We start from the raw sequence: 26,397 nt of genomic DNA on the forward strand, positions 1-26,397 counted from the left end.
ATAATCTATTGAAGTTTGGTTTTGTTATGCTAATTACTTAAACATTTTTGTAAAGTCTTAGAATCCATGAAGCATTGTTGTCGCTTTGGAACATTAATATCTAAATTGGCCTCAGACCATCAAAGTAATTTTAAACTCATAATTTATTAATATGAAATTTCTTGTATATGTGATTCCGAGGTTACTAACAAGAAATTCCAGCTACAAATTTTTACTGTCTTTATGTAACTTTTTGGGTGGAGTGGATTCTGGGTCTGTTATGGTCAGGATCGAAAAGATATAGAATAAATTATTAAATTTCCCTAAATCACCCACATATTGAAATTCTTGGAATGGCATAAATGTAGAAAATTTGTCTTTAATCTCGTTTGTCTAATTGGTTATATAGTTGAGCTATGATTCTAAGTGTGTGATATGATTAGAAATATTCAATTTATCTGGTTTCCATTAGTAAAAAAAAACAAAACTTTTGTCAGATATCTTACTCCACATCGATTCTTCTCTGTGTTCAAGGCATTGGATCTAACCAGACTTTCTTCCTTACATTTACAACATATGTGGACATGCATTTACTTAAATGATTTTGATCTCAGCTTCCCAACGAGAAAAAAACATGCTCTTAATATTCCCTTTCAAAAGAAACAAATCTTCATCAGAGTGTACCATCAGGTCAGAAAGTTGGAAAGGATTATACTAAAAGACATGAATTTCTCATGCTCTTGAAGTAAATGGGCCATCATGGTCATCTCAACTCAATGGAAGATATTATAAGTTCCTTTAGGGTAGTCTGGAATGTATAAGACTTTTATTTTAGAAACATAACAGATTGAAATATGTTGCGCTTATATTAGCAACACATGCATACAGATTAGTGTCCTGAAATCATACATAATTAACCAACGAAATATCTATCTTGTCACATAATTTTACAAGCCCCCAAAAAATGATCAATCATGACATAATTATGTTTCTCTAACATACTTTTGTCATAATTCCAAAATAAATAATATAAGGATGCATTTTTAATGTTAGGTTAGACACATATCATCAACCATAATGCCTTAATAAATCTGAGCCGTAAAAAATCCTCGAAGAAATCATCCCCGAATGCACATCATGCAGTAAAATCAATCACATAAACCTTGCGGGCAATGTAGAACATGAAAGCTTCAAAAACCTGCGCAATAATAGGTGCACTGTATTTTCATAATGTACTGTTAATATAAAAGTGGCATGTAAAAATCAGTTTAAAACATGCACTTGGTAAGGTTCTATCCAATCAATGAGAGAAAATCATCACGCCTCTCATATAAAATATTAGTCAATAGAACATATTTATCAAGAACCATTTTTAAAATATTTTTATTTAAACCCCCTTTCATCTTGGCTTATAATTGGACCATAATATGGCTCAATTATAAGCCAAATTTTGGGTTTAATTATTCCATTTGAGGCTGTAATATAGGAAAAAAATATAATTTGTTATTTATTCGTAGATTTTCAATAAGGGTCAAATCCACATGATTTATGTATTTTACAGGAAGCAAATTCACGAAAAATAAAGGCAAACTAGTGAGAACTAATTTAACTGGTAAATACATATTTTATTATTTGAAAAAAATATCTTATTAATTAAATAGAATTTTAGGAAGTTTAAAGAAATATTTTTGATCAGAATATCTTAATGACAGATATGAATGGTGTTCCAGGACTCAACAAACTATAGAGTAATGGAGTTAGCCATTGCATGAGACAAAGTAGAATCATTGTAAATTTTCCAGCAGGAAGAATCTTTGGATGTGTCTGATTAGTGAATTATGATGATACCATAATGGTAAGAAATTATATTTAAAATTTTATAATAAACATTCCTACTAATAGGTTATTAAGAAAGGACACAGAAATATCTGAATAAAATATCACTATCTATTCCCGCACATCTCATGAGGATGGTTGATCATGTAACCATTTATATGGATGCATTATGGCTAAATAGGGAAGGATATTTACAAAAAGATTTAACTGAATTTATTCAGACGAGCTCTGGATAATATTATTTCAAACTCTCGATCAGGACAACTCACATCCCGGTTGTGTAAGTTATCCTTGGATTTGAGACAATAAAGACGGTTGTGTTTTGACTATGACCTAAAAGTCTATAACCGTGGGACTAAAAAAGCATGGCTTTTATGCAACAACAAGCCCACAAAGGTAGTTGAATAACTACTTTATACGGAATAATAATTAGCTTATAACATGAACGTAGATATTCAAGGAAAAAAATAGAATTGAATAGCTAATGGATACAACCTAATAATATGCTTACACCACAGGCGTAGATATTCAAGGAAAAAGGTAGAATTAAATATCTAATTTATAAGACCTAATAATAAGCTTATACTGTAAATACTGTTCACCTGGAAGATATTCCTCCTATATCCAATATCTGGATAAAATCGGGGTGGATTCAGATACCAGAAATCGGATATTGACAGATGTCAAATATCCAACCAATACTGGATATCGGGAAGGATATCATAGACATCCGGATATGGCAGATGCCAGGACTGGATATTGAATCACATGTTCAGATATTGGATATCGAAATCTGAACCAAAATAGGTATGTGGATAACGATATCTGATACCCAGATAGTGGTTTTTTAAAAAGTGCACATATTATCCCATATGGAAAGCATATTAATTTTACAAAGTATAAATACCTCTGAAAATATTTGTGTTGAAAAAAAACTTGCACTCTAGTTTTTGTGACCACTATATTTATGATGGGCCCATAATAGGCTGAGTGATTCGTATTGTTGGGCCCATTTTGTACTGGGCCAGAGTAAGTACAAAATATTAAGTAAAATATTAATTGAAAACCTTTAAGAAAATTAATAATTGCTCAAACATACTGTTTCTAGCTCCCAATATCTTAAATTCACATTATTAATTATTTAAATTAATTTATATTCATATAGAAAAAAACTGATATCCAATGCTAGTATTGGATATCAAGATGAATACCCGTATGAGATATTGGTACTGCAGCAACCGATATTCGACATTGTCATCCAGTATCCGGATATCAGATGTCATCTGTCCAGATATTGTCCTCCAATATCGGGATTGGGAGGAGCTAACACTAACCACAACATTAATTATCCACATTTTACTGATCTAAATTTATTTAAATAAAACTTTGTATTTCTTAGGAATTTGTGTTTGTATGTATAGTGCAGGGAAGCGGAGGGGACGGTTTTTTCATCTGAGGACGAATAAGTCATCATGTTTGCAAGGTTGGACGAAAAAAGGGACGGACATTCGTCCCAAAACAAATGGGCGGGATAGTTTTCCTCCGCTCGGACGAAATACCGTACCGCCCACATCCCTGCACTGATTTCGGACGTCGGACTGGACAATCTTCATCCCGTCAATACTAGTGCAGGGACGCAAACGGGGCAGTTTTTTCCTTCTAGGTTAAAAAAATCGTCCTGTCCGCAAGGTTGGACGAAAAAAGGGCAGAAATTCGTGCCGAGAGGTACGGACTTGACGGTTTTCGTCCACTCAGACGAAAAAAACTGTCCCATCCTTGTCCTTGCAGTGATTTAGGATGTCAGACGGGAGGATCTTCATCCCATCCATCGTCCACGTCCCGGACGATCCGGAACTATACTAGTGCAGGGATGCAGACGGGATGGTATTTTTCGTCGATTGACGAAAAAATCATCCCTTCTGCAAGGTTGGACGAAAACGGGGACGCAAATTTGTCCCGAGACTAAAAAACCGGATCGTTCAGTTTTTCGTCAACTCGGACAAAAAAATGTCACGTCCAGAGGTCTCGGACGAAAAAACCGTCCCGTCCGCGTCCCTGCACTGATTTTGGACGTCAGAAAAGACTATCATCGTCCCGTCCCGGCCGATCTGGAACTATATTAATGTGTATATTATTTGTATATACAAATAATAAATACAAATAATATACACATTATGTATTAATTGTAGGCTCAAGGAGGGTTCTTAATGTGTGGAAAGTTGGGTTTTTGAATGCTGACGTTCTTCTCCACTGTGGGTTTTTGCTGATGGCTGGAGCGAACAGCGCGAGCGCCCCCGCAGCGGCGACGATTGATTGGCATTTGCGGCCCCCAAATCCGAAGAACCCAATCGTGTTCTTCGACGTCACCATTGGATCCATTCCTGCTGGCAGGATCAAGATGGAGCTTTTCGCCGACATCACTCCCAAAACCGCCGAGAATTTCAGGTATAAACATGGACTTTTCCTGGGTTTCTTGTAAATTGAAGACTTCATTGTTTCGCTCTGATTGTGCTGTTACCATTGATTAGTGTGTTAAGAGAAAGTCGTTTCTTTTAGTGCTTTCTTGGGGTATTCCTGCAATCGTGTTCTTAGTGATATTGAACCCTAGAGTTCTTTCATTTTTATTTTATTTTATGTTTCTTCCCTGATATATGTCCTCGTTCATCTGCATGAATTGTGAAAATAAAGTTATGCCGAGAGCAAGAACTAAGGAAAAACTGATGGATTGCAAGTGATTTATAAGTCATGGTTTCGGCTCGATCAAAGTTTTCTGTTAAAATATTGTCTCCGATGATTCTTACGATTAGTTTTAGCCAGAGAATCACGGTGTACGGAGGGAAAGAAGTTAAAAAAGAAATGTTATATTAATTTGGTTTTTAAGTGAAGCCTAATTTCTAGTTTCTACTCGATCAAAGTTTTCAGTAAAAATGTTTTGATTTAGATAATTTATTGATTTTCCTACGCGGTTCCTGTTGTTTTGATATTGTATTATTTTATTTTTAATTGACACCCTTTTGGCTGCTTATTGCGCAGGCAGCTTTGCACAGGTGAATTCAGGTGAATGAGCGACCTTGATCTCGAATTCTGTTATTTTAATGCATATTCATCATATCTGTAATCATCAGTAGCTGTTTATTTTTTAGCAAAGGCAGTTATTGCTTGATGCGCGTTTGTTGTTTTCGATTAATTGTTTTTTGTTCATTTTTTCTATTTCATGGCTTCCTAACTCAATCGAAATTGTCAATGTTATTATCGCAAACATTCCCTCCACCCTTCTCCAAAGTGCAAATTTTGGTTTGGTTTCCCAAAATTCAAATGCTAAAACATAACGGTGAAAACCTTAAACCCTAAACCTTAAACCACAAACCCTGCATCCCAAACTGTGAAACTGAGACCAAAAAGTTTAAAAGCCTAAACACTGAACACTTGAAACGTGAACATAATCAAAATTAATTTTGTCCATATCTAGTATTTGTCCTTAATCATATATCACTATAAATTTATTCATATTTTTCTCCCAAATTAATTGTTATTGATCGATAATTTTCTTACAGAAAAGCTGGGGTGCCTGTAGGCTACAAAAATTGTCAATTTCATAGGGTGATCAAGGAGTTCATGATTCAGGGTGGGGACTTCGTCAAGGTTTGCATGCAATCTAAAATTTAAACCCAAATACAATCTCATTTCTCTTAAAAAGATAAACCAAATGATTGCTATTATGTATTTTTTTGGACGCTGATGTGCAGGGAGATGGCAGTGGCTGCGTCTGCATTTACGGAAGCAAGTTTGAAGATGAAAATTTCATCGCCAAGCACACTGGTCCTGGATTATTATCCATGGTAAACTAGTACCCTCCTGTCACATTGCTGAGCCTATACTGATGCGTAGTTTGCAGATTTACCGCATTTATTTCATAATAAAATTGGAAATTTCTTCCACGTGAGAACAATTTAACCCATATTTTCGTGTGAAATTTAACCTCAGAACCAGTTTTCTTTTGTTCTGTTGTTTTCTTGAATGGAAATGCTTTTTTGTTCTCTTATTAACCGGATATATACTTTGTATACGGTTTGCAGGCTAACAGTGGGCCAAATTCAAATGGATGCCAGGTACGATTTATCATTTCATCATCGATGTCGTTACTATCCTCACCATCTTCATTCATCATTGCCCTGTCTCTTCATCATCATCATCAAGATCATCATCCATTGTCAACATCATCCTCGATATGATCATATGTCACTATGACAATGATCATCATCATCATCATCCTCTTCATCATCATAATCATAGTAATTATGATGATAGTCTTCATCATGAGTTGTTTACTCACAATGATAAAGAATGCTATGACGATTTGATCGCAATGCGAGATTGATTCACTCCCCCCATTGCACAGTTCTTCATCTCCTGCGCCAAATGCGATTGGCTGGACAACAAACACGTAGTGTTCGGGGTGAGCATGCTCACTCAAACTTAGCCTCGTAATTTATTTCTTAATTTTAAGTCCTACAAACCGAGAAGAATTTGACGTGGCATTCATTCCACAGAGGGTGCTTGGGGACGGGCTGCTCGTCATGCGGAAAATCGAGAACGTCGCCACTGGGCCCAATAACCGGCCCAAACTCGCCTGCGTTATATCTGAATGTGGCGAAATGTAAGACCAGAAAAAGCTCAGTGCCAACTCTACTACTTTCTCTCTCTAGAATAAATTATTGACCGTTCCAGTAATTCATGAACATTTCCTGTACATTGTTGACCGCATGGAGCCCAAAGTCAACGCTAGACTTTCGGCCGGGCCGATAGTCCGTGGACCAATCGGACAAAGCCGAGGAAGCTGAGCTTCCCATCCGAGTGCCTGATCCAGTCTTGCAGGACGACGTGGACGGGCGCCGACGGGCTCAGGCCGAGCTCCTGCATGTCAATGGAGTAGATCACATAAGGCTCGTGCACAGCATTTTAGTTAGTCATCAAGTAGCAGTTATAGTGCAGGGACGCGGATGGGACGATTTTTTCGTCCCGGGACGAAAAATCGATCCGTCCCATGATATGGACGAATTTTGGGTCGAAAAACCATCCGTCAAGAGGTCTCAGACGATGGACGGAAACCCGCCATATTCACATCCGACGGATGAGATGTTACCATGTGACCTTGCTATGACAATTTGCATCAAAGTCCCTGTATTTTTATGTGCGTGCAAACGGACGCCGCCAAGAAATAACTGTAAATATGTATCAATGCTGACGAAAATTCATCCCGGGAGACTGGACGGGACGAAAATCCGTCCCGGTATGATTGGACGGGACGAAGGACAGGATGGTTTTTTGTCCAGCGATAAAAAAAAACATCCCGTCCATTGTCCACGTCTAGGACGATCCAGAACTATAGCAGCAGTTCAGTTGTAAACCCTAGAGTAAATCTCAATTGCTGTTCAGAGGTCAGGACGGATGACTGATGATGGATCGTCATCTGTTCATGAGTCTTTTGGGCAGTGTGGAGGCTTACCGAGGCGAGTTCTTCGATCATGATGGGCCGATTCCCATCTTTCTCGAAGAGATCGTACGCTTGCCGAGCCCGCTGATCCCAACCGTTGGATCCTTCCAACAAAAGAACACTGATAGCCGCGGCTGCAAACTCCTCAAAATGCATCTGTCTGTAGTGGAGTGCGCTGACCTGGCAGGAAGGCGTTGACCAAGAAATTACTAAGAAAATTAAAGTAATATTTTCGAGAGAAGGTGAAATACAAAATACCGTGTCTGCAAAATCGAGTACCCTCGAGTCCTTCATCGCCTCAGTAGAGTTCTTCATCATCGCCTGCGGAATAAGAATATTAAAAAATATACATACGACTGAAAATAATTTTTAAAAAGGAAAAAGAGATAAAAACGCCTCACGGATTTGAAACTCTGCATCGAAATGTATCCTTTTTTGTTGGGGCCGAGGATCGAAAATTGCTCCCGCAAGTAAGAAATCTCGTGCGGCATCAGGGTTTTTGCAAGAGCCTGCCAGACATTCAGGGAAGAACTTTATAAAATATCAAAATAAATAATTTTTTTTAAAAAAAGAATTGCACCCGCAAGGCAGCTTTCCGGAGGGCAGTTGTGCATATGAAAGACTTGACGAGCTTAAAAATGGAGATATCGAGCTGGACTATGGCGTCAGGGGAGCCGCAAATCCAAGGATGGCCTGGAATTATACAAGAACACGGTCAAATTCTGAAAAAGGAAAATTAATAAAACGACGGAGCTTATAGAGACCCTGGAATTATCACGATCAAATTCTAAAATAATTTTTTTGAAGAACAAAAAAGACAAAATAATAAAATGGGGGAGCTTACAGATAGCCCGGAATTATACAAGAACACGGTCAAATTCTAAAAAAGGATTTGTTTTTGAAGAATAAAAAAAAGAAAAATTAATAAAATGGAGGAGCTTACAGAGACCCTGGAATTATCACGATCAAATTCTAAAAAGAATTTTTTTTGAAGAACAAAGAAGAAAAATTAATAAAATGGGGGAGCTTACAGAGAGCCCGGAATTATACAAGAACACGGTCAAACTCCAAAAAAAAATTTGTTTTTGAAGAATAAAAAAAGAAAAATTAATAAAACGGAGGAGCTTACAGAGAGCCTGGGCTGCTGTCATTCTCTTGCGATAATCTTTGTTAAGCAATCTCTTCACAAAATCTCTGGCTTCAGGGGAGAGAGTAGGCCAGGGCTCCTCATCAAAGCTGGGATCCGCCTTGAGAACAACACGGAAGATTGCGGATTCGGTTCGGGCCCAAAAGGGGCGGCTCCCACAAAGAAGAATGTACGCGATCACGCCGATGCTCCACATGTCAGCTTCTGTGCCGTAGGATCGGTGGAGCACCTCCGGCGCCACGTAATAAGCGCTCCCCACTATGTCGTTCAGTCTCTCGTCTGCGCCAACCATTCACCCGAAAATAAGTCAAACTGGTCTCGGTCTCTCCAGACCCGAAAACCAAAGAGCGGGAGCAGAGGACGAGCAAAAGGCACGAGTTTACGAGCGGGCGCGAGGAGCAGTAGCATTGCAAAGATGAATCAAACGATGAAAGGTTACGAAGTAAACAATGGTGCTCAAAGTCAACAAATCAGAAAATTGACCAACCGGGCCGCACGTAGTCTGACAAGCCAAAGTCGATGACTTTCAGAGGCGCCTTCTCATCCTTGTTTGTGAAAAGAAAATTCTGCAGACAGCGGGGAATTTTCTCAAATTTTTTTTTGAATTGATTTAAACCCTGTAAAAACCTAGAATTTTAATTAATAATTTTCACCTCAGGCTTTAGATCTCGGTGGACCACACCCTGAAGGTGACAGAATGATACCACGTTCAGGATTTGGATGATGACCGCCTTGGCATCTTCCTCGTTGTACTTTCCTCCCCTGAACGAAGAAGTTGGTGCAATCGTGGCCGTAGAAATCAATCTGAACGGTTCAGTGTAGAGAGAGAAGGGGGTACCTGGCGATGATCCTGTCCAAGAGCTCGCCTCCTTTACATAGCCTGAGGATGAGGAACAATTAACACGGATTTTGGGATCATGGTATAATTTGCAGATATGGGTTGATGAATAAGATGAACCGATTAAGGTTAATGTGATATGTCCAGAGTCGGCTAGCAGAAATTGTCAAGGTTTTGAGATTTAGATGAACGGATTAAGATTAAGATTAAGGTGGTATTTCCAGAGACGGCTAGAAGAAAATTGTCAAAGTTTTGAGATCAAATGAACCGACTAAGATTAAGATCACGGTAGAATCTCTAGAGACGGGTTGATAACAAAAATGCAAAGTTTTGGGATTCGATGAACAAAATAAGCTTACGGTAAGATATTTCAAAAGTGTCAAAGTTTTGAGACTAGATTAACAGATTAAGAAAAAAAAGTAAGAATTTCAGCAAAGAAAATTCAAAATTTTGAGGTCCGAATATCAAATTTAGCTCAAGAAGCAATTTTCTTCTGGATCACCGAAAGACCGAGCAGGTGAAAAGCACAGAAAAACGAAGAAGAAGAGGCTCACTCCATGACGATGTAGACGTTGTCCTCATCCTCGCATGCATCGTAGAACTCCACCAAATTCTTATGCCCGGAGAGAGCTCGAAGCATCTTCACTTCCCGCCTCACATCCTCGATAGCGATCGCCGTCGTCATCTGCCAATATCGATCAAGGGACAAGATCAGATCAAGAAAACCTTGAAAAATCGGGCAAATTCGCGACCTAGGGTTTCCGATTCCGCACCTTCGATTTGGGGATAACCTTGACGGCAACCTCCTTGCCCTTGATCTCCCCCTTCTTGGCCACAGCAGAGGAAGTATAGCCAAAATGCCCTCTCCCGACCTCTTCCCGGAGCTCGTACTTGGCGAAGAAGTTCTTCGAGAAGCCGAAGCTCTTGTCCAGCCCTACCGATCCCTCCGCAGCGCCATTCGGCTTAACCGAGACGTGGCGGCGAGCGATCAACGCCTTGATGTGCTTCGCCGGCGATGGCGGGGGGAATGGCCGCTTCAAGATCCGCAATGGCGTCGAGGTCGCGGGAGAGCTCTTCCGGGAGATCCAGAGAGGGCTCGGACTGTAGAACGGGAACTTGGATTGCTTCGGCGTGCTCGAAATCGGGGGCGCTTCCTCCGAATTAGGGTTCTCCGGCCGCTCCTCGCTAGGTTTTCCATGGCAAATCCCCATCGAAAATCTTCACAGAAGCTCGCCCCCGCCCCTCCAATCTCTCTACATCGACGGAATTTCTTCAAATCTTCCCCCTTGCGGAGACCGCCCTCGAAGAACACCAAGAACACGACGAACACGAAGAAGAAGAAGAAGCTATGGCGAGCGCACAGGAGTCGCGAGGAAGACGAAAGGGAAAAAGAGAAAGGCGCGCTCTTTCTACTCCTCTATAGCGTGGGTTAGAGAGAGAAAGCGATGGTCCTTCGCCCGCCTGCTGAAATTAAAAATGAGAGAGAGGCGCCAAGTACTTTCTCTCTCTAGCAAAGAGCGAGAAAGAAGAGAGAGAAACAAGAGAGAGAAAGAGAGGAGGGTTGACCAGCTGAGCCACCTCGCCTAGGCTTTCCTCAGCTGAAGAGAGAGAAACTCGAGGTGGACAGTTGACAGTGAGCAGGAGAGATAGAGAGAGAAAGAAGAGAAAGCGATGGTCCCTTCGCCCGCCAGCTGAAATTAAAAATGAGAGAGAGGCGCCAAGCACTTTCTCTCTCTAACGATGAGCTTCTCCTCTATTCACCGGCGAGATAGAGATAGAGCGAGAAATAAGAGAGAGAAACTAGAGAGAGAAAGAGAGGGGAGGGTTGACCAGCTCGGCTACCTTGCCTAGGCTTTCCTCCTCCTGCTAAAGAGAGAGAAACTCGAGGTGGAGTGGTGGACAGTGAGCAGAAGTTAGAGAGAGAGAGAGAGGAAAAGATAGAGAGAGAGAGAGAGAGAAAGAGGAGATAGAGAGAGAAAGAGCGTGGTTGTGATGGCTTCCCACTGTGCGAGCCTCATGGCTAATCAATTCCACGGAATCTCTGCAGCCGCTTTCAATGGAGTGGCCCCCGCCCGCTCCCGATCAGACGCTAGAGAGAGAATCTAGAGAGAGAATCTAGAGATAGAGAGAATGGCTGCAAAGCTGAGTGAGAGATTGGTGTTCCGAGCAACCTATCATCCTCGCTGCGTCGAAAGATACCAGGAGAGAGAAAATTTCCGTCTTTCTCGAGAGAACGACGAAACCCAGATCAGATTTTAGAGAGAAAAAACTAGAGATAGAGAGAGAATGGCTGCAAAGCCGAGAAAGAGATAGGAGTTCGGAACGACCTTTTGTACCCAGTGCATCGAAAGTTTTAAGAGAGAGAAAATTTCCCCGGATCAGATTTTAGGGAGAGAAACTAGAGATAGAGAGAGAACAAGCTGGACGACTCAGACTGAGATAGTGTTCGGAGCAACCTACTCCCCGGTGCGTCTGTCAAAGCTTTCAAGAGAGAGAAAATTTCCGTCCTTTCCGATGGAGTGATGAAACCCGGATTAGGTTTATAGAGAGAGAAACTAGAGATAGAGAGAGAATAGTCTGAGAGACTTAGATGTAGAAGGCTTTTAAAGAGAGAGAGAGAGAAGAGACTTGTCTTCCCCAGTTGAGCAAACCCGGATATGAGGCTAGTGAGAGAGAGAGAGAGAATAGTCCGAAAGACTTAGATATAGAAGGGTTTTTAGAGAGAGAGAGAATAGTCCGAAAGAGTTAGATATAGAAAGGTTTTTAGAGAGAGAGAGAATAGTCCGAAAGACTTAGATATAGAAGGGTTTTTAGAGAGAGAGAGAGGAGACTTCTGCCTTTCCCTGTTGAGCAAACCCAGATCAGAGGCTAGAGAGAGAGAGAGAAGGCTTCTGTCTTGCCCTATTGGGCAAACTCGGATCGGAGGCTAGAGAGAGAGAATAGTCCGAGAGACTTAGATATGGAAGGGTTTTTAGAGAGAGAGAGGAGACTCCTCACTCCTGTCTTCCCTTGTTGAACAAACCTAGATCAGAGTCTAGAGAGAGAGATAGATAGTCCGAGAGACATAGATGTAGAAGGCTTTTTAGAGAGAGAGAGAGGAGACTTCTGTCTTCCCCTGTTGAAAAAACCCAGATCAGAGGCTAGAGAGAGAGAGAATAGTCGGAGAGACTTAGATATAGAAGGCTTTTTAGAGAGAGAGAGGAGACTTCTGTCTTCCCCTGTTGAAAAAACCCAGATCAGAGGCTAGAGAGAGAGAGAGAATAGTCGGAGAGACTTAGATATAGAAGGCTTTTTAGAGAGAGAGGAGACTTCTGCTTTCCCCTGTCGAGAAAACCCAGATCAGAGGCTAGAGAGAGAGAGAGAAGGCTTCTGTCTTGCCCTATTGAGCAAACCCAGATCAGAGGCTAGAGATAGAGAGAGAATAGTCTGCGAGACTTAGATATAGAAGGCTCTTTAGAGAGAGAGAGAGAGAGAGAGAGAGAGAGAGAGAGAGAGGAGAGAGACTTATGTCTTCCTTGTTGAGCAAACCCAGTTGAGAGGCTAGAGAGAGAAACTAGAGATAAAGAGAGAGAGAACAGGCTGCCAGATTCAGCAAGACCACTGTCCCTCGATGAGCGAGAAGGCGCCCGTATTCTCTGATTCGTCAGAGCTGAGAAGAAGATGAAGAAATGTCACACGTATGAATGACGCGTGGCAGCCAAATAGTGGCTACAAAAGTCAAAGTCTTGACGATAGCCGAACAACCCAAATATTATATTTTTCTTCAAATAAGACCCGTCTGGGTTGGGTTGTTAAAATTAATTAATGAGTTTTATCAGAAGAAGACAAAGTCCAGTTCCCTATGGACAGCCATTATTTATGGAAAGATAAGTTGAAGCTGAATAATGGGACCTTTATGAACCAAGGACATGATTTTGTACGAATACCGCTTTAAATTCTCCATGGTGCCAAATTAAAATTTTAAAAAATATTGGTCCCCTATTTACGGACGGTTGTCTATATATATCTACATATTTATATTTATAGGATTTTAACTTGACTACCATCTGATGATTTTCATTACTACAGTTTTTTGGAAAAATAATATCTCTTTCGTTTTCTCTGAGATCAGCTAGGGTTGGAGGAAAAAGACGTCATTACTGTGCCATCTATGTTTGGATTTGGATGGATGACAACGGAGACGACCATGAAGGGTTTAAGGGTTGATGATTGTCCTATGATGATAACGTACATAGAGAGTCTGATAATTATGACGTGATCATGTCTTTCCTCTATATCTATGTCTCTTAAGATCTCTCTAACTGTCTATGTCCATCTCTACACTATTTATCTTTTTATATCCCTCTATGCCTAGATATCTATCTAGCAGTACCTAATCTCTTTATATAAAACCTCTAATGTGCTGTCTCCATGTCTATATCTTCTACATCTATTATATCACTATGTCATGTATACTGCTAGCGTTATAATGAAATTAGGTTGACTTTTTTTGTTGAGTAATTAACGTTGATTTTTACCTATCCATACTGTATCACCAAAATGATGGGTTTTCCCGGTCCAAACCAATCAGTTTTGATGTGATTATGAACCAACTTACCTGAAAAAATTATTTATAAACCGAGTTTGTCCCTCCTCACACGACATTAACTATGTTACCTCACCAAACCAAATTTTAGTTTAGGTTTAGAAAACCAATCTCAAAGTTTTGAATTGGCCCCTTTTATGCTCTTAATGGGGGTCCGCATCACTTTTGGCTGATGTTTGATCGGAACAAAGGCCCATTCAGTTTATGGTTATCGAGTGAGGATGATTTACTTTTTGTTTTCTAATTACTACTCTTCTCTGTTCGTTCACGCCCGTCCCAAAAATGGAATTTCCATGGACGCGGATGGGATGGTAATTTTGTCCATGGACGAAAAAATCGCCTTGTCAGGGAGTTTCAGACGAATGACGGGATGACTAATCATCCAGCAGTCTCTGAACATGATGATTTTTTCATCCATGGGTGAAATAACCATCCAGTCTCGAGCCTTGGACGGTGTACATGACAGTTTCAGTGTCTCGTGGGAATCAAGCATCCACCTGAGAGCTCCAGCTGGAATTTGATTGTGTCGTGCCAGGTGTCAAATTCCGAGTGGCCTAATGCTAACGCATGGTTTCATATGCAATGCTTCGTCCCGGACGTGGGATGGGCCGATTTTTGGACAGGACGGGACGTAGGCGAAAATATTTGAGACGTAACGAGAATGTCTTAGACGGGTGGTTTTCGGATGGGATGGGACGATTTGGACAAAGTTTTTAAAAATTGGGATATAGGATGGGACGATCTTCGTCCTGTCCCATCCTTCGTCTCTGTCCTGGATGATCGTGCACTATAGAAATAACCCCCATCGCCGATCTTCATCCGTCCCGTACTCGTCCTTGACGTGTCGTTCCCTACTCAGACCGTCCGAGGTTACGACGGGCTACGGACAAATATAGTGCAGGGACGCGGACAAGGCAGTGTTTTTGTCTCAGGACGACAAAATCATCCCGTCCCGGAGGTTGGATGAAAATCGGCACGGAAATTCGTCCCGAGACGAATAGACGGGACGGTTTTTGTCCACTCTGACAAAAAACCCATCCCATCAGCATTCCTGCACAGATTCGAGATGTCCGGGATGTGGACAATGTCAGACGGGATGCCTTCGTCCTGTCCCGTCCATCGTCCATGGACAATCTGGAACTATACTCGGTAGTGCAGGGACGCGGACGGGACGGTTTTTTTGTCCATGTATGAAAAAACCGTCCCGTCAGCGAGGTTGGACGAAAACCAGGACGGAAATTCATCCTGAGATGAACAGATGGGACGGTCTTTGTGCACTCGGACGAAAAAACCGCCCCGTCCATATCCCTGCACTGATTCTGAACGTCAGGCGGGACAATTTTCGTCCCGTCCCGTACATTTGTCCACATCCCGCACGATCCGGAACTATACTCGGTAGTGCAGCGAAGCAGACGGGACGGTTTTTTTCTCCCAGGATGAAAAATCGTCCTGTCCTGGACAAAAACCGGGACGGAAATTCGTCCCAAGACAAACAGACGGGACGGTTTTTTCGTCCACGGACGAAAAATCGTCCCGTCCGTGTCACAGATTCCGGACGTCGGACGGGACGGTATTCGTCCCGTTCCGTCAATCGTCCACGTCCCCGAACGATCCGGAACTAAGGGACAAAGTTGCTGCTCCGTCCCGTCCCGTCCATGATAAACATTTTTAAAACCATACTTTCTTATTGAAATATACATAAATAAGTGTAGATTCGTACTGTCCCTTGTTCTTCTTCTCGTTCAGAGGAGTTTGCTCTTCGACGGAGCTCGAGAAGGCTCTCTTCAATGGCGAATCTCCGAGTAGTGCCGGAGATGGTCCCTCTTCAGCAGAGCAGACGCTTGGTGAGCAGAGCGTCTTCCATCTTTCACCGCAGATTCATCGCGCCTTCTTCCGATTCATCGCGAGCGGCGATCCGTCCCTTTGCCCGACGCTCGATTGTGCCGAGATTGAGTCGTTCTGCGACGAGAGTCGCTCTATCTTCGGTTCAGCTCAAGGAGGATTGGCTGCGTTCTATGTCTTATCCGATCTCTGAGAAGGAATTCAAAGAAGGGAGCTTGATCGAATGTGAAGAAGCGGAGGAGCCCGGGAGCTGTTCCAGTTTGGGCTGTGTTATTGGGATTGATCCCGACGCCTCTGGAGCTCTGGCGATTTTAAGGGGCGACACTGCTCAGGTGTTATTCTTCTTGGAAACTCAGTTTTATTTCAGCTCTCCGCTTTATTTGCATCAGTGAAACGCAATGATTTGGATCGGATCCTCCGATTTAATCAGAGAATTTGTGCATTTTTCAAATTTTTTCTCACGATTTCTTGGAATGTTTCAGGTCTTTGATTCTCCTCATTTGAAAGTGTTGGTTGGAAAAACTCTTCGAAAGAGACTGGATGCTAGATCGATCGTTGAGTTGATTCAGAGTTTTAGAGCTCCACTTGGTAAAGGGTACTTAATTTTCATTTTTTTTTTACTGTTTTGTAGTGCTCGGTGGCAAATCTGTTCAAAATTTCTATTAAAAACTTTCCTGCTTTGAACCATGACTCTCATTCCTTTAATTTTCACGTTTTCTGAATTGGATAAACTTGGCAATTAGCGGGTAAATCTTTAAATTTCTTGGATTCAGTGGTACACTGCTTTTCCTCTAATGTTTTTAATTGGATTGTTGGGTTGTAAGCGTGCAATGCATCAACTTGGCTGTTGGAAATTGTCTTATCCTTACAAGTGAAAACCGGTTATGTAATATCGCATCAAAGTTAACAAGGGAGAGAACTGTTAGCCGTTGGATATTAGTATAATTTTGTCTTACAATTCATGTCCATTTGTAAGGATGAGAATCCTGGTTTAATTGAGTCTTGGTTCCTGATAGGTTTCCCGTGCCTCTCGAGGGCATTCTCGTCATAATTCCTTTGTGTTCCTTTAAATAGCACAGCCCTCCTTCGAGGGAGGGCAGACTTGGATTTGGTTATTAAGGATTAGTGGTTTCTCTTCCAGTCTCGTCTCTCCTACGTCCACGCGCCTTCTTCCCTCACGTTCCCCGTCCTCACGATCGTCTCTACCTCACCGCGTCTCCAGGCGGCTCGTCCCCCGGCCGATCCCTACCCCCGCTGCTCGGCCCGCCCTCTATCATTCCCGTTTCATCTCTTTACCCTGGGAACTTCTACGTTACCTCGTCCTCCAACCTCCTTCCGATACGAGCCTAGATCAAGGTTCATATCAGTTCCTTATGCCAACCTGCTCTATCCTGTCTTGTTTTTCTCTCTCTAGATTCCCTTCTCTATCTCCTTTTCCTAACGGTTCCTCATTATTAGTGGAAAAAAATATTTCTCATCGTCCTAGGCGATTTAACTCTTAGTGTGATCATTTTAAAGGATTTTATCTTCCCTCATTCATCTGCGCCGTTGATTGTACGAAACATATTTTGATGCTCAATCCCAACTTTTAATGCTTTCAGGAACCATTGCATACATTGAACAGTCAACGCCTTTCCCGCGGGATGGAAAGCAGGTTATACATTGTTACTTTATGAAGAATATCTCCTCCAATATATGTACATTTTCTGACTGTAACGGATTGTATTATCTAAATTTTAGAATGTTCTTATCTCCTTTTTTATATTAAAGGCCTTGGTAGCCAAAATTTTAGCATGTTCTTATCTCCCTTTTTATAGTAACGGATTCTCGTGTCAGTAGAATTTCCATTTTATCTTATTTCCTTTCCCTTGGCAGTTTAGTCATTGAGATCTTATATATTACCATATTTTAATTTGTTTCATATGTTTCTATCTTTTTAGAGAGTGATGGATCTAATTGCCTGGGATGCCATTATTAAAAATGATTAAACGCCCAAAAATACTCCATATTGTACTCATATCTCTGACAATACATTAGCCGTTTTACAATGTTTTAGGGTTGGTGGAGTGGTGGTTACCACTATGGGTTGTGGATTGGGATTCTTGTTGCATCAGGATTCTCTGTAATCCCTGTCCAATCTCGCGCTTGGAAGGATCACTTTCAACTCTGCGGTTGTCTGTCTAATAAAGTTAGTTTTTTGAATTGCCTTTATGGGTTTTTTTACATCGGTGGCTTGAGAAATTGCCTACCCAGCATTTTTATTTCTTTATACCTCATTTTAATCATGCTCAGATCCTCCCCTATTGATATTCTGGGTCGTTATATGCTGCCAAATCAACAGATAAAGGAAATCCCACTGAGACATGAAAGAGAACATGTATTTTAGTGTGGTCTAGGCGAAGTTCTAATCGTATTGCTGAAGACCATGTAATCTCTTTTCTAATGATCTGTTTGTTTTACCACATCAATCTAAGGCTACCTAAATAAAACTGATTATGAAAAAGCGGCCCCGGTATGGTAGCATCTAATTGCTATTCAACTTGCGCTATAGAAAATTAGGACGTGGATCTGGTTAAGAGGATTTAAATGACCCGTACCAAATTTCTAGATTTTTATTCATTCAATTATTTGAGCTCCAAACTAAACTGCCGCTCATCCACCTCTTTTTAATTTCTTAGGATGGAAGCAGGGAAGTGGCCGTCTCGCTGTTTCCGTCACTTGGCTCCCAACTCAAGAGGAAGAAGGATCATGGTTCGATATTTGTTTATCTCTGCTGAATACATATATATTCCCTTTTTTTTCATTATCCACAAAGCGAGCCCTTTTGTGAAGGTTTTCTTTTCCTGCTTCAGGCCGAGCAGAGGCTCTCCTCATTGCTGCTTATGGAAAGGGTCTAAGTCAAAACAAGTGATCTAGACTTGATCTTAGACGAACTGTCGGCCAACTCGTGCCATTTTCAGCAACCCAATGGAGAGATTGGCAGTGATTCTAAACCCTAACCCAGAAAAACCACCAGTTCTGGTTCCCGATTGCTTCCACGACATTCTTAGTTTTTGGTTGGGCCATGGAGGCTCTCTTCTTTAACCAGGAGGCTGGTTTAGACAATTTTAGGCTACCCATTGAAGTGATTGGTGGTGACTCTTAGCCCTGACCCAGGAAAGCCATTAGCTTTGGTTCTCTAGTGCCTCTGCATCATTCTTATTTCTGGGTTGAAATATAGAAGCTTTGCTTCTCTCATTTTTCCTCCGTGGAAAATTTTGACAATGTTGCCATTTTGATGATCAATATATTCGGCTGCTGTTCCATGTGGAAGCCCTCCAAAGTTTAGGTGAAAAATGGAAAGATGTTTGCAGAATCTTTGACGTAAACTTTTATGGAAGTTGTGATCGACCCTTGCTTTCTTTTAGTTGTTTCACCTTCATTGCTTTCTTTCATTTGTGTTAGACATAATGAGTGATGTGTTTGTTGGGTTTCAGCAATTGTACTTGGGGTGAAGGATGATGATGCCTACTATGAAGGACAAAGTTAATGAGCAGTAATTTTCAGGTTACACTGCAATGTTCCGATCTGGGATACGGTAAGGAATAACAGTTAGAGGTAGAATCTGTTTAAATCATTTGAAATTATAAAACTTCAAAGTAAGAGGAATATCAATTACGTTATCTGTCTATAATTTCATAGAATTATGGTAACATCTTAGTTTTGGAAGTTTCACGGAAAAGACTGGATGATCTGTTCATGAATCTGTCGCACTAGCCTTCAAAGTGAATGGCTTACCTTAAAGATGCTCTTCTCAGGCACCTTAACTGGTGGGTGGGTCAAAAGTTGATTAGATTCTTATATTATGAAATGAGTGTGGATGTTGAAAGCTAGTGTATTTGAATTAAAATGCCCGAGTGTTTTGATGAATCTTTTACTTAGTGCATTATTGTTTTGGATCTTCAGTGGACTAGTCAACCGTTTGTCAATAAATTAGAGTTTGGTCAAGCTCATGGTTAGCCATGTGAACATGTAGACACCATCTCAATATCTCAACAATGAATAAACAAATCACTAAAGAATAAAATATCATTTAGCACCTAATATCTTCATTTTTATGGAAAATGCTAACTTTTGGCAGTACAGACTACTTAGTTTTGGTCAAACAATTGTGTTTGGACTTAATAATTTCAGGACATAAACATTGATATATCCTTTGTCATTAGTTACAGTTTTATATCAATTTTACTTCATTTGGCCACTAAATGATCAGGATAAGCTCATAAATATGACAGTACACATTTAACAATTCAATTTGAAAGTTTTTGATGATGAGAATTGTTTTTGATGTTTCTAGCAAGAATCATTTTCAATCAGATACTGAGGTTATTTGCTTACCTGATAAGATTTATGGAGATTGTTTAAAAAGTTCTAATAAATAGATAAGAAAATATGGCGTTGACATCAGCTATTCGAAAGTTTTAAGTCCTGGACAAAATACCAAAATGGACATTAAAAAACTCATAAGTCTCTCTACTCTGTTGTATATGTCCACTATATCAAATCACTAGCTCATCTCTGTGTTTCACTCTCATCACAAAATCTTCTCAGGCTGATGTATCCCTGATCAGCTGAAATTTGTCTCAAACAACCTGGAAGGCCCAACTATATTGATTTGGATCCAAGAAATAGTCTCTTTCTAGTTTTTTTTTTTTTTGAATCATTCTTTAGATCAAAGAGGATTTTCGCCAACATGGCTCTACATATCAGAAGACACGAATATCTAGTCTTTATCTCTTTGTCTTTCTGCAATGGATGAACTGACACCAATATGTTGGAATGATTTTCATCATTTAAGTTCTATATATGCTTATAATTTGAAATAAAACACAAAGTTTATTTATGACACATGATCATGTATGTAGAGCCATGTTTCTATGCCCACATGGATTTATATATGACAAAGTTTACTGTTCGATATATTTTGCATGTGTGGGGGAGAGTCACATCCCAATAAACACATTGACCGACCAGCCCATGCCCACTATAAGAACATGCATATATATGTCATATCTTGTGGGTCATTACATGTGCAACCAGTCCAAGTTCAATCCCTTGTAACTCTTTCAAAAATCAACGAAAATATGCAATTCCAAGTTCTTTTGATTTGTATGAATGTTAGAAACCATTCATAAGTTGAAAAAAATCTCAAAACTAATCTAAAACTTTTGCCAAAGATGTCAAACTTATCACAAGGTCGAGGAAGTGCGAAATTGGGAGGCCAGCCTTCTTTCCAATGAATCTTGAATCACCGTGCACCAAAAATACAATTCTGGGTTTTTTGGACTTGGATTGATGTTACCAAAAAATATCATATTAAAGAAATGCTAAAAAACTGTTGGAAAATTGCCTCAAGGAGTGAAAGATCTCTCGAGATTTTTGACAGTGATTTTCAAAGAGCAAGGAGAAGGGGTGTTTGAAATTAGGGCTCAAAACTGTATAAATGGTCTTAGAAATTGGAAAGGGGAAGAGGGTAATTTATGAAAATTAGAACAGTCATATGGATTGATAATGATCAGACAATATGAAACTGTCATATGGATTAATATTTACTATTTTTCCATAAGCTCAAAATAGTGTTAAGAGTAAAAATTAGCCATTATGCCAATGATTTTAAATTTAAAATAATATAAGATTTCAGGTATGTGTACTACATTTTGTGCGAGATATCGCCATTGGAAGTAATATCTTCATGTCGTTAATCTTCATTCAACCATCAATAAATTCAGCCTCAAATACCCGAAGGTAGTAATTAGGAATTTGAAAAAGTTATTAAGACAGTTAAATGAGGTAAAATTTGTAAAAATATTGAATTTTTTTTAGAAAATATGTTTATATTCATGTCATAGAAAATTCAAGTCGTAAATCCATGATTTGACTAGTTCACCATATCGTCTAACTAAGAAGCCTTTTAATATAACTAAGGCCGCTATGGTCTTCACTTTATATCAGTCAACTAGTTTACTAGGGACCTATTGTGCTTGATCACAACCCTGATTAAGGCATGCTTTACTTTGAACATTCATCAAAACCCATATTAAAGCATTTTACTAAAATGTCATTACAACCTAATCTTCAACACTCAATGCATTTTAATACAATTCTTAAGGATGGGTTTTGAGAATTAATTTATTGCTAAAATCATTACGTATCCATAGGATTCAGAATTTTATTTTTTTGGTGCAGGTTTGAGTAAGTTACAATAATGAAAATATTGTCCGTACAATTTGTGCCGTTAGAGACCATGGTATGAAGATCATCATTGGGAAATGTCTTCTAAATATTTTTAAAATTTTACCATAGAATTTGGCGTAAAAATTTTAAAAGTTTTACATAAATGGTATTTATAGCATCCATTAAAACACAGAGGCTCTATAATCACATCTTTGGATGGAGAATTAAACACAGTACAAGGAGGATAATACTGTTACTTAAGATGGAGCTAATATTTTTGAATCTTTATTATGAATAATATTTATTTCTAACATTCAGGTGAATCCGTAACATCTAAAATCCTGACATTACACAGAGTAATGAATAACTTACAGGGGAACAAAGGAGAACATTGCAAAATCATGTGAAAAGGAGGCATCCAAATTGGGGGAAAATTTACAAAATATTTATTAAAAATATATAAAAATGAATTTCAAATTATATTTAGGCTCTTCTCATTCTGTGGATATTTTATACATAATTTTGTGTGTATTATTTCGAAAGTTAAAATCAAGAGAAGGAAACATCCATAAGCGCTCAGATGAGATCTCAAATGATGAATCTTGATTGTCACAAGTCTTGAACTGGTGGTGAACTGGATCCTGAGAAGCATTAAATATACATCAACATATGTAAGGAGATAGAGGTAAAAATAAAGAAAGAAAACAATCAGGAGATATGTAAAATTTAGGGTTATTGAAACATATTGTTAAACTTGATGGAATATTCAAAGTATTTTTCATTGAAATATATTTATTCATTTGTTATTTATTATTGTTGAATTTTTTTTGAAATTATCAGGATATTTGACTATTTTGAGTTGATAAATACACATATTTTAAGTGGATCCTTGTAGACTTTGGGGGGTCTAGAAGGTATAGAGTTTATGGGCTGAAGAAAAGAAGGCTTTGTTGGTTAAGTTGACAGAGGTCATGCATTATCGCTTTGTGGCAGACTTTAAGTGTTGAGGACAACAGAGCTTCACAAAAAAATTATTTTATTGATATCCTTGTCAAGAATTAGTTCCGATGACTATCCTAATCTGTACTAAAAATTTGACGAAGTCTGCTTTATCCTATAATTCATTACCTAGATATTTAGAATGTATTTCATGTAGTTAGTTAGATTAAAGTCAATACATTTCAAAGAACCTAATTCACTCCCCTTAGGTCATCCCATAGCTACTTAAACTAAAACTTAAAGGACCACATTCAATATATTAAATGCTTCTAACATAAATTAGATAAAACTGTGGAAAATCAGGCAATCAATACAATAATGTAACACATTAAAGCCATACAAGTTGGCAAGTCCATTTTAGGGACAAAATGCATTGTTTAAGATGTTATTATCTATTATACTTAAAGTTTCACCTTAAACAGAATAGACTGGGTGAGAAAGAGAGAGAGAGAGGGAACACAAGAGAAAGAATCTGGTGAGATTTGGACAAAAGATAATGAAGAAAAAATGAAAAAAGGGAATATCAGCAAGAGGTGGTAGAGACTAGAAATGAAAGCTTTGGAATTCTGATACAGCACAAAATTATAATTGAGATATAAGATGCTCGAACTGGAATTTAGCAGTCATAATGTTTCAAATCTAATAAATTTAGCATTTTAAAAACATAATTTCAGTATGAAATTGTCAAATTTCAGCATGTAATTGTACCTCAATTAAAATATGGAAATTGAAAATTTTAAGGCGTTCGTATTTAGAACTATGTTTCCCGATACCTAAGCCCATTTAACTTTAAACCTCACATTATAATAATCCTTTGAATTAAATCTCAACATGATAACTCATTCTTTATCAAATTATTCTTATCTTCATTGAGTTATCAGTCACTTATTTTCTTCTACTTCTGAATTTACCTCTTTTGCTTCACAGTCAATCTTAGTAAATGTTCACTCTTAATTTCTTAAACCCTGTCTATTTAAATTTGAACGGCAACATATTTATTTTTCAGTACTTTTTTAAAGTCTCCGTCTCAATATAATGATAAAGTTTTCATATTTATTCTAAATTGTTATATAAGTACAATTATAAAGTCAACAATCATAAAGTCAATTCAACGTTCTCATGCTATCTAATTTAAATAAACTAAGTTTTAAATTTATTCCAACTTGTATCTTAATTTGTCTATTTTTCAGCACATGTTTTAAAGTCTCCATCTCAATATAATGATAAAGTTCTCATTTTTATTCTAAATTATTATATGAGTGCAATTATCAAGTCTACCCACCGCCCTCATGCTATATACTTAAAATAAACTAACTTTTAGATTTATTTGAACCCACGAAGTTTTATCGTATCAAGTAATGTCCTAAGTTTTATCAATTTCAGTATCCATTCATCAAATTACCTGATTTTTTTATCATAAAAGCTTTACTTTTTATACATGGAATCGACAGAGTTGTAACTTTTGACATCTATCTTCCAATACTTTGCTAGCGTAAATTTATTGAACGACTCAAAAAATCCATATTTCTAAACTATGAGTACTCAGTGGAATAGTCTTGTTTCACTTTTAAGACACAGAGAAGATTCTACCAATTCACTAGGAATAGTGGGCAGTCTTTACTATAGAACTAGATCGGAGACATTGGATGTGGGCGCTCGTACCCCAGTCGTAAGGTAGACCAATAACATGTGCATCCATCCCTGACTTCTATAAAGTTTTTAAGGGTCGATCTCCTCGGCGATGTAGGTAAGAATATAACTTTGGCATTTAGCTGGATTTAATCGGATCATCACAAGACCACCTTCTTGGCATTTCTGAAAGGGATGATGCATATCGGATCGTTACGTGTAAATATCATTTTGTAATAAAGGTATATTTATAAAAGGTAATTTTATGAATATATTTTAAGATTTCCGGCGGTGGCATTGATGACAATGCCATCGTCACAACAACTCATTTAGCCGAACTGACCTGTTGTAGTGTACTTGCCAAGACGAGTTTGACTTTTCATCAATGGCGATACCTATGATAGAACTGTGTGTTTTAGGAGAAGCGAGAATAATAATAAAGAAACATACATTTCCAGGGCCAGAATGACTTATCGATGCCCTCTGCATGGTGTCACCCGACATAAAAATAACAACGAAATCGGAATATATTGGAGAGGCCCGAGGGCCTCGACCCTCAACGGTTTTACGAGTCACCAGGAGACAAATGGCTTGGTGTTGTAGCCCAAAAGACCATCTTCTGAGGCCCATTTGCAAGCTGTGGCCCAAGAAGGAGATTCTTCTAGAACTGATAGGATTATATTGACAGGATTTTCCCTGACCAGATCTTCTGACAGAATTATCTCTGACAGGATTTCCTCTGACAAGATCTTCTGACAGAATCCTCTACCAGATTCTTCTTCTGCCAAGATCTCTGCTCTAACTTGTCAAATCTGCATATCTTCTGTTTTGTCACATTAGGATCTTATTGAGCCACACAAATATCTTCTGACAGCTTCTATAGAGAATCTGCAGGATATCTCTGCTCAAGCCTGACATGCTGCTTATCCTTTGTTTTAGCTTGTCAGATTTGTTTTTCTCAATGTTTTGACTTGTCTTGTCATGGGTACAGTCATTATGGATGACCCTGCACTTCATGTGGCCTATATAAGGCCCCCATGTACCTCTGACTGAGGATTATTGAAATCTATTGTCTTGTTGAAACCGTTGTTTCTCCCCTCTGAGTGTTCTCTTTGTTAGAGAGTGCTTGTGTGCTTGTAGATTCAAGTACAACCCCTTATGGACTCAAGGGTTGGAGAAGCTAGTTCTGTGGATTCAGGACTTAGCTACTTCAAGTAGAGCAAGGCTTGTGGATTCAAGTCGTGTTCCTACATCGTTCGTGTACTAAGTCTGCGTCACTTGGGGCAAGGAGTGTCGTCTAGTAACGCCAACATTTCGTCGAGTTCTGTAAGCCCTCCTTCCGAGTGAATATTCACACTCTGAAAAATGCTATCTTCTGGTCTTGCATCTAAAAAAAATTTAAAAGATGATGAGAAGTATAGTGGTGCCCATGACGATGAAAATGATGATAAGAGAAAGAAGATTAAGAGGGCCATATACACACCCATCAAAGAAGGGACCGAGACGTCATTGACCCAACTCTGAGCAATGATGTCGTCCAAGTCTGCACTTACATAAATCACCTTCTTCCATTAGCGCGGCCTCGAGCGACTTCCAATCACTAGAATCATCTTCCGTTCCTACATCTAGCAAAATAAAAAAAGAAGACGATTGGTACATCGATGCCCGTCATGATGCAAGTGACGATGCAATAGAAAGAATCAATGCTAAAAGAGCGAGTGATGTGCGCTCCAGTCACTAGTGCAGTTGGAACACTTTCGATGCCATTTATCTGGGCAGAGGGTCCCCCAGCTGCTTCCTCAATGGGTGGCGCAGGTGTCAAGTCAACCGTCTCA

The 26,397-nt window shown here is 39.3% G+C and overlaps 3 protein-coding genes across 5 annotated transcripts; 2 read left to right on the forward strand and 1 right to left on the reverse strand.

Moving 5' to 3' along the window:
* Window positions 1-4,027: 4,027 nt before the first annotated feature.
* LOC144706444 (Cyclophilin-like peptidyl-prolyl cis-trans isomerase family protein) lies at window positions 4,028-6,565 on the forward strand. Its single transcript, XM_078579399.1, has 7 exons — window positions 4,028-4,260; window positions 4,849-4,872; window positions 5,370-5,457; window positions 5,562-5,654; window positions 5,892-5,924; window positions 6,215-6,271; window positions 6,366-6,565. The coding sequence occupies exons 1-7, from the start codon at window positions 4,082-4,084 to the stop codon at window positions 6,474-6,476; spliced, it is 585 nt and encodes a 194-aa protein (XP_078435525.1). The 5' UTR covers window positions 4,028-4,081; the 3' UTR covers window positions 6,477-6,565.
* On the reverse strand, window positions 6,490-10,742 carry LOC144706443 (CDPK-related kinase 1-like). Its single transcript, XM_078579398.1, has 11 exons — window positions 10,068-10,742; window positions 9,849-9,979; window positions 9,295-9,336; window positions 9,110-9,218; window positions 8,944-9,022; window positions 8,439-8,735; window positions 7,890-8,002; window positions 7,711-7,818; window positions 7,568-7,630; window positions 7,322-7,489; window positions 6,490-6,729 (listed from the first exon to the last, which is right to left on the reverse strand). Exons 1-11 carry the CDS (start codon window positions 10,503-10,505, stop codon window positions 6,598-6,600), a joined length of 1,680 nt encoding a protein of 559 aa, XP_078435524.1. The 5' UTR covers window positions 10,506-10,742; the 3' UTR covers window positions 6,490-6,597.
* Window positions 10,743-15,609: 4,867 nt separating this feature from the next.
* LOC144707017 (Holliday junction resolvase MOC1, chloroplastic-like) lies at window positions 15,610-19,661 on the forward strand. 3 transcript variants are annotated; one of them, XR_013582384.1, is made up of 7 exons: window positions 15,610-16,053; window positions 16,204-16,309; window positions 17,323-17,375; window positions 17,778-17,909; window positions 18,400-18,472; window positions 18,574-19,049; window positions 19,198-19,661. XR_013582384.1 is itself a non-coding variant. In XM_078580128.1 (6 exons), the coding sequence occupies exons 1-6, from the start codon at window positions 15,667-15,669 to the stop codon at window positions 18,630-18,632; spliced, it is 810 nt and encodes a 269-aa protein (XP_078436254.1). In that variant the 5' UTR covers window positions 15,610-15,666; the 3' UTR covers window positions 18,633-19,661. The 3 variants fall into 3 exon arrangements, 2 of the variants coding, with proteins under 2 accessions (XP_078436254.1, XP_078436255.1); XM_078580128.1 differs by having other exon boundaries at window positions 18,574-19,661; XM_078580129.1 differs by lacking the exon at window positions 17,778-17,909 and having other exon boundaries at window positions 18,574-19,661.
* Window positions 19,662-26,397: the final 6,736 nt, after the last annotated feature.

Source organism: Wolffia australiana, chromosome 8, assembly GCF_029677425.1.
Source record: "Wolffia australiana isolate 7733 chromosome 8, ASM2967742v1".
NCBI classification, from domain to species: Eukaryota; Viridiplantae; Streptophyta; class Magnoliopsida; order Alismatales; family Araceae; genus Wolffia; species Wolffia australiana.